The 15,880-nt window shown below is 40.1% G+C and overlaps 1 protein-coding gene and 1 long non-coding RNA gene across 3 annotated transcripts in view; one reads left to right on the forward strand and one right to left on the reverse strand.

Moving 5' to 3' along the window:
• The window catches only part of LOC308094599 (uncharacterized protein), a 99,502-nt gene extending 94,682 nt beyond the window's left edge, over positions 1-4,820 (forward strand). For both annotated transcript variants that reach the window (XM_080441355.1, XM_080441354.1), the window contains 2 exons: positions 2,819-3,079; positions 3,778-4,820. In XM_080441355.1, the coding sequence (XP_080297481.1) occupies positions 2,819-3,079; positions 3,778-4,754 (1,238 nt within the window). In that variant the 3' untranslated portion in view covers positions 4,755-4,820. The remainder of the gene's footprint in view (positions 1-2,818; positions 3,080-3,777) is intronic.
• Positions 1-4,943, reverse strand: part of LOC308094605 — an 85,446-nt gene extending 80,503 nt beyond the window's left edge. The window contains exon 1 of the long non-coding RNA XR_013933970.1: positions 4,817-4,943. This is a non-coding gene — a long non-coding RNA (uncharacterized lncRNA). The remainder of the gene's footprint in view (positions 1-4,816) is intronic.
• Positions 4,944-15,880: the final 10,937 nt, after the last annotated feature.

The following is a 15,880-nucleotide window of genomic DNA, read 5'->3' on the forward strand; positions in this document are numbered from 1 at the left end:
GGGGCGATTCTTTCGTGCGAATAATACGCTTTTTTTAAAAACCTTATAAAGTCAATGCAAGCGTACATGGCGCGAAAAAGCGGAAAAGCGAAGCGAAAAAGCGTCTTTTAATTATTCGGAACGAGTCCGAATTTTGCGTATATTCGCACATTCGCCGGTGTGTAACCGCCTTAAGAGTTGAGTGTTGAGCAATTAGCATAATTTGCGTAAATAACCATGCATTTACTAGCCAATAAAAGTCCAGCAGGACTGAGTGGGGTATACTTTGGGTAATTTTTTTTTCTACAGGTGGTTTTAGGTCATTCAATACCTTAATAACAAATTCCCAACTGCTGACCTTCTTTACTGACCTTTGAGCATTGTTCAGAACCAGGCAAAACCAAGACCTGTAGCGAATCTGGCTTGCACAATGTTTTGCAAATATCAAGGTACATTTGTGTGTAACGATGAGAAAACAAAGCAACTAAAGACATTTTTAACTGGGAGCCATGTAAGTTGGACTACAATTAAACACACTACCTAAGGAAAGGTTTATCATAAATTGATCACACATGATGTGTTATCAATGGTCATGTGTAGACTCCCACAGCACCAGTTCCTTAGCTGAGAGCTCATGTTTATCACTTCTACCTCCTGATGGATGATCAAGATGGCCATAGGAATGACAGCTGTGCTTGTACCTCCAAAAATCCATGTATTCTAATAAAGTTAAAATTCTGAAAAATGCTTACAGGTGAGCAAAGAAGGTCAGCAGTTGGGGATTCGTTATTAAGGCATTGAATGACCTAAAACCACCTTTAGAAACTTTTACTGGTCAATAAATAATGTATTAATTACGCTAATTATTCTAATTGTGCAACACTAAACTCTTTGCAACAAAGTTGAATATCATACACTAGGCCTATAGATTACATTTCAATAATAAAAGTGAATAGAAAACAAGAATTCTGAGACCAAGACATTTCCAGTAGTCTATTTTTGTAATGGAGAGGTATGGTCACATATAACCCCCTATAAAAACAATTGCTCAATGCTGACAGCTGTCCAGCAGGTGGTTTCATGAATATATGTATATAGACAATATTTTGGGCCAATACAAAAATACTATAGACCAAATTTCCCACTTCAGCCAAAAAAAGGCCCTTTGGCTGCTGGACTAGAAAGAAAGAAAGAAAGAAAGAAAGTAAACTCCCCCTAGGGCCTGGTTCCATACCATAGACCCCGCCCACTCTCTGAGTGGACTGCCTCTTGGTCTGGACTTGTAAATGTGAACCGAGGACTTCTCCGGTACAAAATGCATTGTCCAATGAGAGGTGGAGGTGGGCTTGGGGATCCCTTAGGATTGGTTTAGGGAATTTCTAATCCCCTCCCCCTTGTAATCCCCGACACTGGAGCCAATTTCAGACTGAAGCTCCACGCAGCTTCAGTCTGATAATCAGGCTACTAGGGCAGTGTTTCCCATTTTGGGTCACAGACCCATTTTTATGGGTCGCAAGTAAAATGTGCAATTATTTTCACTATTTCAAAAGAATGTCAGTAAAAAATTATGCATGGAAAAACTTACAATAAAGTATACAACATACTACTCCACAATGTCAATTGCCTCAGAAGTCAAGGTCACGTACTGTATAGGGCCTGGAACCTCTGGAGGTGAGGGGTGGGTGCTGGTGTGGAGGTCAGTGAGGGGGTCGGTGCGGAAGTGTTGCAGGGCTGGGGTGGCCCTCAGGTGGGTAGAGGGGAGTTGGGGGAGTCACTTGGGACCCCTGGTAATATTACTTATCTGAATATTACTAAAAATACAGACACAGACTCTCCTGTGAGACAGTCTGACGTACAGTAGGGATATCCCTGTCTGCCTGACACCACCGGGTACCGACTCTCCGTGCTACCTATATCGCTACCTATATCCGTCCACGAGCATCTTAGAAAGCAGATCCGTGTGGAGGTCCACTTGGGACCAGCGAGCTAGGCAGACATAGGGACACGACATCCCTGTTGTTCTAATGCATAGCCATGCACCACATGGAGGTCTTAGAACCACCATCACAGGGACTGACTATCCTCACTCTCTCTAACTGCCTATGAGCACTTCTCCTAGGCTCACAAGTGACCCACTCTATAGCCTTGATGGGACATTTCTATGCCAGCTGTTATGGGGTTTCATGTCAGACATGGGAGAGGGAAGAAGCCTAGGGTCTCCATAACTTTAATCTTCCATGCTCCAAGTGCCCAGGGAGCTATCCAGTGACCCGCAACCCCCATACTCCCCTCTTTCCACCCAAGGGGCATCCTAGGCAAACTCTTAGATTAGACCCCCGCAGATCGTAAATCATCATGTCCCCTCTCAGCATGCAAAGCCACTGGTACCCCCGGAACGTCAAAAAGTGCCATATGGTCAAATCCGTCCACAGCCGTTACCCGTTTGATGGCTGGAACACACACATATGGTATTACGATGTATGACGGCACTTTATAATTCCTTTTTTATCTCTTGTGATGATGATAATGATGTTGATGAAACAAGCACTTTATCTCTTTATCTCTTGCACTTTACTGTGATGATGATGATGATGATGATGAAACAAGCACTTTATGCCGGCACGTTATAATTCCTTTTTTATCTATTGCACTAGATGCGCCCGGATCTATGTTTTTATGCTATGGTGTTTCATGTCTGCTGTTGTCCTGTACTGTCTGTATGTTTTAAACCACTACTCTGGCTGTAAACCCAATTGCCCTTCTGGGACATTAATAAACTTGAACCTTGAACCTTGAACCTTGTTAAACTTACATGTTATATCTCTTTGTTCTGTAAAAGAGGATATGGAACAGCAACAGAAACTGATCCAGGACCAGCAGGACCTACGCACACAAGTACAGAAGCTTACAGTTCAACTGAAGGAAAAAGAGAGTGAACTGGAACAGATCAAGATAGAGAAAGACAAGAGTCTAGAAGAGAAAGACCAACAAATTCATAAACTAAAGACAGAAATAGAAAAACAATTGAATCATAAAGATGAAGAGCTGAGGACGAGGAGGACAGAATTAGATAATGTCACCACTGAAAACACACAGCTTGGTGAGAATATAAAAAACTTCATCTCACTACATGAATGGTCTATCATTGGAGCTCAGCAGATCTGTTTGTTTCTTTAAAAAAACGTGTAGATAGGCTATTTTCGCTATTGAAACATTTAAAAAAAATATGAAATAAGGCACAAGTGGTATACACTTTGTATGCTTGTACTTCTATTGATAAGAAATAGGAAAGTCACTTGGTGTAAACTATTGTTGAGGGTGTATACACAATGAACATTATTATGGGTGCGTTCGGAAATTGCGCACCGGAGCACACTCGCCTATTAGTTTGTATTGGCCAGTGCGCTCAGTGCTGTATTTCCGAACGCACCCTATGTGTGAATGTGCATACAAACAGTGTGAGACTGCTGTAGTTACTATAGATCTTTAACAGGATGCACCTTCACTGTATTTTGTTTTTCATATAGTTGCACTGTTGAATACCCAAAGGTAAAATGTAGCACACACACAGATATTCATGACCAAGTTAATCTAAATTTCCCCAATTTATTCTGGTCACGTCAACAAACATGTTAATGTTTCGGCCTATTAGCCACAACAGAGCTTGGAAGAAGACTGCTAGGTCTAAATGTTACTTATCTTTGTTATTACGGTATAATTATACCACTAATATTATACTATACATTTATACCACTGATATTAATCAGTCACCAATTAATCCTCCATCTTGTCTTCAAGGTGCGTCCACAACTCAGCAAAATCTGACAATGGTCCAGGAAAAAGATAAATGTCTGAAGACTGTGAGGCCTGAGTTCATTGAAAGAGTCTCAGAGCCCATCCTGCATTCTCTATTGGACAGACTCCTGAGTAAGAATGTTATCAATGATGCAGAAATTGATTCAATCATAGGGGAAAAACTCAGGGCAGACAAAGCACGGGGAATAATTGACATGGTGCGGAAAAAGGGAAACAACGCAAGTTCAGAAATGATTCACATCCTTAATCAGCTGGACCCTAACCTTAGTGAACAGCTGTATTGTTTTTATAGCAGCTACCTAGAGACAGAGGCCCAGGTAGGAGTGAAACTTCAGATGGGCAGGGGAGAGGGGATGAAACACAAGGAAGAGGAGATGAAGGAGAGGTTTGAGAAGGAGCTTAAGGAATCTCTGAGGGAGAAAGAGGAAACCATCAAAGAGCTTCAGGGAAACATCAGTAAGATTGAGTATCAACTGACTGAACTGAAGAAACAAATGAGGGAAGAGAGGGATGAAGAGAAGAAAAGAGAGCTGGGACAAGAGCTGAGGAGGGAGTCTGAGAGAAGAGAGGAGATGGAGAGAAAGCTGGAGATGTTTACAGTACAGAGCGAGAACGAGAAGAGAGATATGGAGGAAAGACATAAACAGGAAATAGAGGAGATGAGAGAGTTTTACGGAGGACAGGTCAGAGTGAAGGCAGAGAGAGACCTGATGAAGATCCTACCTGAGATCTTCAGCAGCATCATGATCTCAAAGACAAAGATGCAGAGAGAGTTTGAGAGACAACTGGTTTGTTCAGATATGGAGAAGAACAGAGAGGTGACAACACTGAGAGAAGAATTAATTTTCATTCTCTTTTTGCTCTTTTTGCACTCTTTCTTTAAATCTTTTTACGTTTTCTTTATTCTATTGTTATTACTTATGCTGCTGCATTGTTTGAAGGAAGCCGAACCAACATAAGTTTTACTCTTATGTACCTGTACACAAGATGTAACAATAAAGTACAACCTTGAACCTTGAACCTTGAACACATGGGTAAGCCTTTTAATAGTGGTGTTAGTCTCTGATCATTATCACATTACATAGAGTAGCTCTCTTTAGCAAAGCTCATTCTATTTTAAATAGGTTCTGTAGTTTGTTAATTCATGGATGATGATGATGATGATGATGATGATGATGATGATGATGATGATGATGCTGATGATGATGATGATGATGATGATGAAACTTTGTTTTAAATTATTTTTTTTGTTTTGCAGTTAGCCATAACAGGGTGGCTAGCAAAATTTTGTATAGGGATCTGTCTGTTGAAGGGGAATGGGTCTCTGAAATCTTTGATTTATAACGGGAATGTGGTCAGGAAGAACATTATGTCCAAAGAATAACTGTGAATGTGGAGGAGTTTAAAAATAGAATCAGTGCAAAATGCATGGAAGCTTGTGCAGAAGAAATTTGGCAAAGCCAAAATTAAACATTGTTTTGTATAATTTGGCTTAAAAGTCAGAGGTCACTTTATGCGCAGATAAGATGACATTCTGCCATTACATATCGAAACAGGAAGATATAGGGTCATAACTGAGGAGGATAGAATATGTGAATACTGTGATCTGAATGAGGTGGAGAATGAAATCCATTTTATTTTATTTTGTCCTTTGTATCATGATCTGAGAGAAATATTGTTTTAAAAAGTCCACACCCCTGATCTAAACTAGCCTGGTAAACCCTCCCTCCGGAAATCTAATTTCTATTTGATTCCAGGAGTGAGTCTGGCCTGATAGCCCATTGTGGGGGTTTCTAGTGGAATTACCAGCTAACCGAGCCTATCAGCGTCGTCGCACATCGTTCTGTGATTGACAGCGACAGTTGGCCAATCAGGTGGCGAGTTCGAGTGAGCCCAAAACACGAACGGCAGCCATCTTTTTCTGTCCGCTATAATCTCCGCGATTTTTTGACTTCAAAAAGCTCTCTAACTTCTATTTTGAGGCACGGAATTTACTTATAAGATATCGTTTGGATAGAATTTAGTTGTTTAACTTCATATATGTGGTCAATTAATCATGACAAAGCCTATTTAAAAATAAAAATTTAGAGAACCGGTAGGGGTGGGCAGTGACACCCATGTACCCGAATAAGGCAACCCATTTTGGGCTTGGCTGTCTCAAAAGTCCCGTTGACGTCACATTAGACTGGTGAACTGCTGATTGGCTGAAGGGGAAAAAATATCATTGGCTGAAGGGGTTGTCAGTCAACGGTATTACTTCCGCCCAACTCAGCCTGCAGCCAATATTGCAGAATGGGCGATAAGGCCAGACTCACTCCTGGAATCAAATAGAAATTAGATTTCCGGAGGGAGGGTTTACCAGGCTAGATCTAAACCTGATAGATTATGAGAATGGTGCTTTAATTGAATTTGGCCATATTCTATTTTTAGAGGGTGATTTATAATAGATTAACTTTCATTGTATTAACTTTATGCATGTGCATAATGTATGTACTGTTTGTGTCTTGTTTAAAATCAGGTTGCATTATGAGTTGCTGGCTGGGTATACACTGGTATGTTTATGTTTAATTGATGTGACTGACAATCAATCCCATGTGGGATGGGTCAAGAAATTGTGAGGACCCAGAAATAAAATATTTATTCATTCATACAGTAAAATCATTCATATGAAAACTGTTCTTAACTATGAACAATTTGGCAGATTTGCAATAAAATTAAATAAAAAATGTATCCATTGCGTTTATTTTCCTAACTTTAAGTTGAGCTCATGGGTCATAACAAGTCACATGAACAGATAAACTTCACTATAGGATTTCATAGACGCATTGGTTTCAGATCAGCATTATTACACTTATTTTATAACTGCTTTGCAATGCTTTAGCAGAAACACACTCGTCTCAGATCAGCATTCCTACACTTCTTTATTACTTCATAGCTGCTATAGATGCTTAGCAGAAAGGGATGAAGAACATCGTGGAGTCTTAACCATTCGAACCCCAGCATCCATATTCTGGGGGTAATATTAGCCAAGAATAGATGACCTACAAGCTCACAATGTGTCACAACACGATGCGTTGTGAGCTTGTAGATCGGCTGTTTTGGCAAAGAGATTTGCTGTAGACAGGAAAAGTCTAGATGGTTTAAGTGGTTACATCTTTATTGCAGACAGAAATAATCCATCCACACATCACTTTAGTTAGAGCCACCATGAAGATGGATCATTTTCAGTGTCATGACTGGATCTGTACAATGTTGAGATAATTCTGCTTCTCTACACATTAACCACTTGTAATCCCAGCATCCATATTCTTGGGGGAACATTAGCAAAAAAATGCAGATCTACAAGCTCGGATCACAATTGAGACGGACAAAAAGCGAACCAAGTACAGAGACAACTCAGGTCCAGTTTACTAAGTCTAGAGGATTTAAGTGTTCAGTATTACTTAACTTAAAGTTGCAATCTGTATGATTTACGTCCAACCTGAGGTTCAAACGCTGGTCACCCGCATGATCGAGACCACAGTTCTACCACTCAGTCCAGATTAGTTTTGCCATGTCTGCTTATTATAAGCGACTTTTTGGCTTGTTTTTCTGTAAAGTAGCTTGTAAATATCGGTAGTTGCGGGTTACTTTTTTGGGGGGGCTTGTTTCTAAAGTGTAGTTGCTTATTTTGGCCTCGTTTCCTAATGTTGTTTAAACCAGTGGCTCATGTCAAGGATTCCCAAATTAATATTTGTCCACGGACCACCCATCTGAAAATATTTTGTGCCAGCGCATACAACATTTGTGTTGTTAAAAAAAATCAAAAACATTCCATATTTTTCACTTTATATCAAGATTATTCTTTTTTTGAAATAGCAGATCTATAAGCTCACATTGTGTCACATCGCGACATGTTGTGAGCTTGTAGATCGGCTATTTTCAAATAGCCAATGTATATAGGTTTAAAGTGCTCATGTGGCCTAGTCGTTGTTTTTGGGCTTGTTTCCGTAGACCTGGTTGCTTATTTCTCTCGCAGAATCTGGCAGAGGCTGGTCCAGAGGCTGGTATCATGAGCTTCAGGCAGTACTACTTGTCAACCAGTAGGTGTCCTATCTGACACTATGGAGAGACCACCTCCAACCACTGCACATGTAGTTATATTGTATTAACAATACATATTCTATACAGATTGGTTAAAACAAAATGTGTGATAGCCTACATTCATTAAAATATGTTTTAGGGGCAAGGCCACTTGGTCTTTGGTGTTTTTCACTTTTTGAGGGCACAAAGGCTAAATACCAGAACAGGAAGGCCATCGAATAAAACAAGATTTTACAAGATTCCATTGAAAGAATTAATTTAATTTAAGAGTTAAGGATGATTTAAAATGTACTATCTGCAGTGAAATAAATAAATTGTGGAATTTACAATCTGATCCTTGCTCAGCCCTGCACCAATCAAAGTTGCTGGATTGGATAAAGATGGGGACTAGGAGTTAAGAATTCAGAATCTTAACAAAAGGTACTGTGTCTACAAGAATTTTATGTTTATATCTTCGAGAGTAGATAACCCCCTCAGTTTGCCCTGGAATGTCACCAGTAAAGCCCGTATTTCTCCAAACATGTACAAATGCAAAATATAAGGTGCTTACCCGCTTGCCCCAAATGTTAGCTAGGTATCCGGAGTATTTGTGCAATGTATAAGTCCATATTTTTCAATTAAGAAGTGTTTTAATCCCGTCTGTGTCCGATTCTGTCGGAAGTTCCCAATGGGTGGTAGTGACGGGGCGCATCCGGTGAAAGCCGGAATTACACTCAATGTCTACCAAGAAAAAGTAAAGTAAGGAAAGTAAACGAGGGGGGAAAATGGCGTTTGGCCACAGACGGGATTAAAACACTTCTTTATTGCACATCTTTCTTTCTTATTACTACTCGTAAATATATGTCTTTAGATGTATCTATGAATTGAATTCACAAGACCTTAATGGACAACCCAAATAAGCCCTGAGGGCTTATTTGGGTTGTCCATTTAGCATTATTTTGTATAAATCTGTGCCACTGTGCCTTTTTTTTTTGCAAACTGTTAATAAAGTATTCAATCAATCAATCAAAATCATCAAAGTAACCCAGAAAATCTACATCTAGCACTGAGAAACACTCACTACAGCATGCTGTATTCTAATACTGGGGTATTGTCCAAACATACTACAATATAACCCTGTTGAGTTCACCCTATCTGTAATAAGGCAGTATGGTTTTAATAAGAGCATTGTTAAAATTGCAGGACAAAGTTAATCATTCAAATAAAACAATTTAGTGCAAGAAAAAGGTAGACATACTTGTGAGATAGATCCTAAACCAGGGGTCTTCAACAGGGGGTCCGGGACCCCTAGGGGGTCCTCAGAGTTACTACAGGGGGTCCGCCAAATCTTTGTGTGATATGATGTTTTTTTTTTACCTTAACCACTTGAACCTTAGCATCCCCTTTTCTGCAAGGCGTTGAGAGCTTGTAGATCGGCTATTTTTGGCAAAGAGGCTATAGGTGTAGAGGGAAAAAAGTCAGACTAAGTTAAAAATCTGAAACACAATTTTATACAATATAGAGTAGGGGGTCCCTGCTTTATCTCTCTCTCAGCTAGGGGGTCCTTGGCCTGAAAAGGTTGAAGACCCCTGTCCTAAACAGCATACATTATTGGACCAAATACTTCAATATCGATAGTGATGAACATTTCCTTCTAATTTCTCTTTTAACTAACAAATTGCAAAAATAGCTATAGTGTGCATGCTCGATCTGCTACTTTTAAGTAAGTATAAAGTCAAGCTTAAGTTATTATAAACCAAATCAAAATGTGTACAACTAAGATCCCAGGATATTTAGTCTCATATCACAATAGATATATCGATAGAACAGCCCTAAAAAGTATACAACAGAAGTCTCCATACTAGTATTATCAGCATTCAGTCAGTCAGTCAGTCAGTCAGGAAGGATTATAAACAGATTATATGGCATTAAAAGTATGCTAATAATGCATTATAGACATGAGATGAATCAACGTTATCTTCACATAACATAAGAAGGCAGCAGGTATGCATGTACATGAGGTTAGACATAAGGTGCAAGAACATATGAGCAGGTCCACATGTCGGAAGGTATAGTCCATTGTCCAGTGCATATGGCAGACAAAAGGTCAAATCCACAATGTATATCAACGAAGCAAAGAAATGGGAATGGGGTGTAAATAATCCACACGAACAGAGGTAATCCAATATATGGGAAACAGTCTGTCAAAAGAAAGTGTTCCAGTGTCGCAGACTCGCAGGGCAGCCTGGTGAGAGGCAGTGATCATTCCTTGTTCATTCATCTGTCTCTTTCGTCCTTATTCGAAAACACCCTATAGGACGTGGTCCCTGAATGGATTTGTAAGTGGTTCCTGCAGTCTGCTCTTTGAGTCTAAGGTCTTGAAGTCTTCTCCTCAGTAGACCGATGGACCCCTTCTTCTGTCCATCCATTTGCCTAGAATGTATAGAGTACTATAACGAAAAAAACATCACATGGATGCACCTGGGACGTATCATCAGTGTTGTAGCCTGGGGTCTCGCAACATACACCCTCGCCCAGGTGACCCAGCCGGGGTTAATCAAGCCCCGACTTACGTCCAAGGTAGCTACCCAAGGTCAGTCGTCCTCTTAGGGCAAGACAGTGCCACTCAAACCGCTTGTCCGGAACTACTCTGCCGGGAATGGGGGAGAAGAGAGGCTCTGGCACGTGGAGGGGCTAGGCTCCTCCGTCTCACCAGGTCCAGGACCTGAGCGTTGCACCAGACTCCCCCACTCCAAACATTTCATTCTGACGTGATGGTTTCTTGGCCCGTGGTGGTACTGCAGGCTCCTCTTATGGCTTGCTTGAATGGCCCTCCTTAAAGGCCTCACCGTGGATTTGTTGGGCTTCTTCCTCACGGAAGACACAGGCTGGGGCGCCAACCCATACTGCTCCCGGATGCCGTCTACATTCCGGATGTCACCCGTCTCTCCGGTGGTCACCAAACTATTCCTGGTTGTCACGTAGTCTATTCCTATGAGCCACTATAAATAGAATACAAACAAACAGTATTTAAGGTTAAGGAAGATTAATGGGACACACATAACATATTTATCAGTGAGAACTTACAGATCTTAAATACATTTTGTTTGACTCGGTTCCACAGATAAATATTATGAAAATCGCAGATCTACAAGCTCACAACGCCCGGCCTTTACGATGCGTTGTGAACTTGTAGATCGACTATTTTCATAATTGTTGCCTTTTTCTTACATTATTTGCCAATTTGGCCAATGTTTTACCTGTTTTAAATAGTATGTTGATTACTTTTGATGCAGTAATGGTCTTTTTTCTTTGTCATTTTCTTTGGTATTAAAAAGGTCTTAAAAGTCCTTAATTGTCACTTCACTGTCATCTGGGGACTCCCCAAAAATAATGTGGGGAGCCCCCTGGGGTCACAACCCACAGGTTGAGAACCACTGCTATAGAAGGTCCTCAAACCTCTGCATATTAAAATCTTCAAAGAGAGAAACAGAAAATAAGGAGAGCGTAACCACATTTATCAGCCCCCCCCCCCTCCCTCCATGGCCAAGTGTAAACATATGTTATTTTTTACCCTCTTCAACCTGAATTATAAAATAAATTGGCATGTTATTTCAGTCCACTTTAGCTAATGGTTAATGTGCCAAAAAGAGTTGCATGGGGTTCAATGTATGGGACCCAGGCAGGATCCATGAGTGGTCTTTATGAGCCCCCTACAATATTGTATTCCGTTTTAATTCATGTTGAAAATAGCTGACTTTCAATGCTGGACATTCACCAGTAAAGCCCGTACATGTACAAAAAATATATATATGGTGCTTACCCGGTCGCCCTAAATGTTAATAAGCGGTCCGGAGTCTCTGTGCAATGTATTAGACCGTACGTATCAATAAAGAAGTGTTTTAATCCCGTCTGTGGACGATTCTGTTGGAAGTTCCCAATGGCGGTAGTGACGAGGCGCATCAGGTCATAGCCGGAATTACACTCAATGTAAACGGGAATAAACGAGGGGGGAAATGGTGTTCGGCCACAGACGGGATTAAAACACTTCTTTATTGAAAAATATGGACTAATACATTCCACAAAGACTCCGGACTGCTAGTTAACATTTGGGGCAACCGGGTAAGCACTGTATATGTTGCATTTGTACAGGAGAAGTACGGGATTTACTGGTGCATCGTAGTGCGGCGCGCTGTTTTGGCTTAGCTGGTTAGTTTAGCAATGTCCAACCAAACCAAGCAGTCTTTAACTTAGTCTTTAACTTGTCCAGATCAAACAACTTGCTACATACTAACATGTGAACAATGACGCCATGGCCTATCATTTTGTGGTGTATATTTAACGATTTATATCTTATAAATGCATACATAGAACGGACTTACCCTGAGAAGAAGTTACAAACAAACAACAGCTGTGCAGAAGTGGTATTCGGTCTCGGATACGGAAACTGTCTACATCACAATCCGGATGTAGTAGGCGTATTCTAGTGTGCGCCAGGAATTAGCGGTTAAGAGTTAGATAATATATATTTTAATTAAAAATACGTTTAATATGTATGGCAACTAGGCTATTTCAAGCTATGAAATTCTCTAAGCACAGTTATTTATTGATCATTATTATTATTATTATTATTATTATTATTGTCTCCGCCAGGCCGAAGGCATGGTGGAGAGTATGTTTTACCCTCTGTCCGTCCGTGTGTGTGTGTCCGTCCGCTCACAGCTAACATTGGTCAAGCTTCACATGACATCACAATATGTAATATAAATAGGTAAGACAGGATTAATCAGGAACAGTACTTTCTTTTACCACCTCGCCTGGCGGACACCTGTGCTCCGAGGAGCACATTTTCTAGTTATTATTATTATTATTTGATTCGGGATATATTAACAGCATCAACAACATTCAAAAAGGTGCTTGCCTGGCCGTGAACAGAAAACCCCTGTGCTAAACATTTTAAATGTTCTAAGCACAATTCATTATTGCTAGTTATTATTATTATTATTATTATTTGATTTGGGATATATAAAGAGCACGTCATGGATTAAATGATCCTCAGACAGCAGACCAACAAAACGTTAAATCCTAACGTAATTCAGACGTAAAATACAATGATCCTCAGACAGCAGACCAATGAGACGTTAAATTCTAACGTAATTGAACGAAATTACGTTAGAATCTAACGATTTGGTATACGCAGAAACGTACGATGGAAACGTTTCAGCCTGGAGACTGGGTTGGTGTGTGTGTGTGTGTGTGTGTGTGTGTGTGTGTGTGTGTGCGTGTGCGTGTGCGTGTGCGTCTTTAAAAGCAGTGATAAGGAACATGGGAAGAGGTCTACAGTAGGAGAAGATGAGTTTCAGTTTATACATATCACTGGCTGCTATGTTTAAAGTTGTACAATGCAGAATCACAAATAACGATTTTTAGCAACCTCTGCTGGTCACTACCGTCACTGCATACAATTTCCGTAGTCCTCGATTACCCAGAATTCCATTCGTTTTCACCGGAAGCCGGAAGCGTTTCAAAAAGCGATCTTTTAATTGTTTTATACTATCTACGGATCGTTTCTCTTAGCCAGTGGAGCATTAGTTACCATGAGCTGTGCTTTCTTTTTCTGTTCTTTTTCGATCTTCCAATCCTACATTCTCTTAAAATCAGCGTGAGGTTCCTTTTTGTTATTAGCGCGGTAGTTCCTGACCAAACAGGAAACCGTTGCGGTGTCGGCCACGACGTCATGACGTTGGCCAGGAACGTCATTTTCCCGGGAAAGTCCCCCCCGTCCACGTTCAATAGAAAATATATAAATAAAAGGCTTTCGGGGGTGAAATTCATGGAGTGGGTGTTGTGAAACTTTTGCCACTCACAAAAGATATACAATTTAACTTTAGTTTTGTTGAAAACGTTACCTAGTATGCCTTTAAAGCTGCATTACACCTCAAGCAGACTGTAATAATCTAACCTTTTAATTAATTGTCAGGTTCTGGTCTTATTTTGTTTACAAAGTGCATGTTATTCTTGTGTGACCCTCAACACAGGATTTGATCATTCCAGGCTCAAATTATTAGTATTGCCACCACCACCAATAATCATGATATAAGAGCATCTATCTGCACATACAAACAACGTTCACTGGAGCAGTGGAACCACTGTTTTGTTGTGGGTAGCCTACTTGTGTTGTTGTGGAGCATTTCCTATAACAAAGTATAGATAGCCTACAGTAGTGTCATTGCTGTAACTTGGTATCTGGAATGTGATGCTGTTGCTGCAGGGTGAACTATGGGTATCATATAATATAATGGATGTCTTATAGCCCCACCACCCAAAATCACTGCCAGCCGCTACTTTGAGGCAGTATTACACAAACAGCCGGTTGTGTTGTTTTTATGTTTACACAGGTTGTGGGTGGTGTTTAAGGAGCAAATCGTGGTGTGCCGTGAAACAACAGTGCTCCTGTGTGTGTTTGATTGATGTAGTTTATTTAGTAAGACATGAGAATAGTACATGACATTACATAACAGTACATGGAAGTACAAATTCACAATACAAGGTGTGTGTTTGTGTGTGTGTGTGTGTGTGTGTGTGTGTGTGTGTGTGTGTGTGTGTGTGTGTGTGTGTGTGTGTGTGTGCGTGTGTTAGTGTGTGTGTGTGTGTGTGTGTGTGTGTGTGTGTGTGTGTGTGTGTGTGTGTGCGCGCTGGTGTACAGGGGCAGACAGTGCAGCAGACAATAGAAGACAAACTCTCCTCCCTTTGCTCAATAATGTAGCCTAAATGAACCTGCTCCGTCAAAATAAAAATAAACTTTCATAATGACATTAAAGTTTATGATACTAGATGCAACGTCCATTGTAGTCCTTCTAGACTGAGTTTGAAACGTTGCCAGCAAACCAGCTCCTCAGACAAAAGTAGTAGTATTCCATGGAACAATTAACACTGTAAGCATAATATTTTAAATCCCTTTGTTTAGAGAAAGTAAAACCACATAAATATACAAGAGTTTATGACATAAGGTAATCTTTTTGCCTTGAAGTATGGTAATTTAAATGCAGAGAGTTGACAAAGGTTTGTTTTTTTGCCTTGAAAATAATGAAAGGCAGACACAGTTATGATGCAGGTTTTGCATACCTCAACTCACTCAAGGACCCCTAAATTAATATTTATTTGACTGCGGACCCCCATCTGAACAATATTTTGTGCCAGGTTGTGTTGTTATAATGTTTCAAGGATTCTAAATGTTTAAACAATTTCCCCCGAACCCCACTTAGAACCAATACCATAGCAGAGGCCATAGGGTGTAGGAAAATCACCTTTATTAAAATCAAAATGCTTTTTTTTCTAGTTCACGCATATTTTGCATGTTCCATCACATAATCAAGGATTTTGGCCCGCATAATGTTCACGTCATGCATACTTTACATTACTTAGTATTATTAATATTAATATGAATATTTATATGAATATTAATATTATTATAATGATGTACCGTGCATGTTCACATCATGTATACTTTGCATACCTGTAAGAACAAATATAAATGTTTTTTACATTTTGGACATAATAGCCAATTTTACAAGGAGGTGCCCAGATGTCCATAGTGCCCACCTATCCTGTATCCAAATAAACTATTAGCCTTCCCCATTCTCTGCCTATGGTTTCTGGTAATATTATGGACCACTTATTTTGTATGACCGTGGCAAACATCTAATTTTGAGAGAATGTCCACCACAATGGTGGTGGTGACCACAATGATTTATGATTTATGATTTATCCCTCATCACATTGTCCTGTAGGCCTACTAATACATGTACAACAATCATTGGAGCCACTCATTTCATTTCATTTTAGTCATGCCACAATTCTACCACATACATTACTCATCATCATCAAACATTACATTGAATCCAGATGAAGTCAAAGAGACATTTTACCTTCATCTGCAGAGGAGACGCTGCTGAGCTGATCCACCTTCAACAATCCAGAGTCTGAGTTCAACTGTTGTCAGTAACGTCCTCAAACTCAGCTC

Source organism: Gymnoscopelus braueri, assembly GCF_963280865.1.
Source record: "Gymnoscopelus braueri genome assembly, chromosome: 11".
NCBI classification, from domain to species: Eukaryota; Metazoa; Chordata; class Actinopteri; order Myctophiformes; family Myctophidae; genus Gymnoscopelus; species Gymnoscopelus braueri.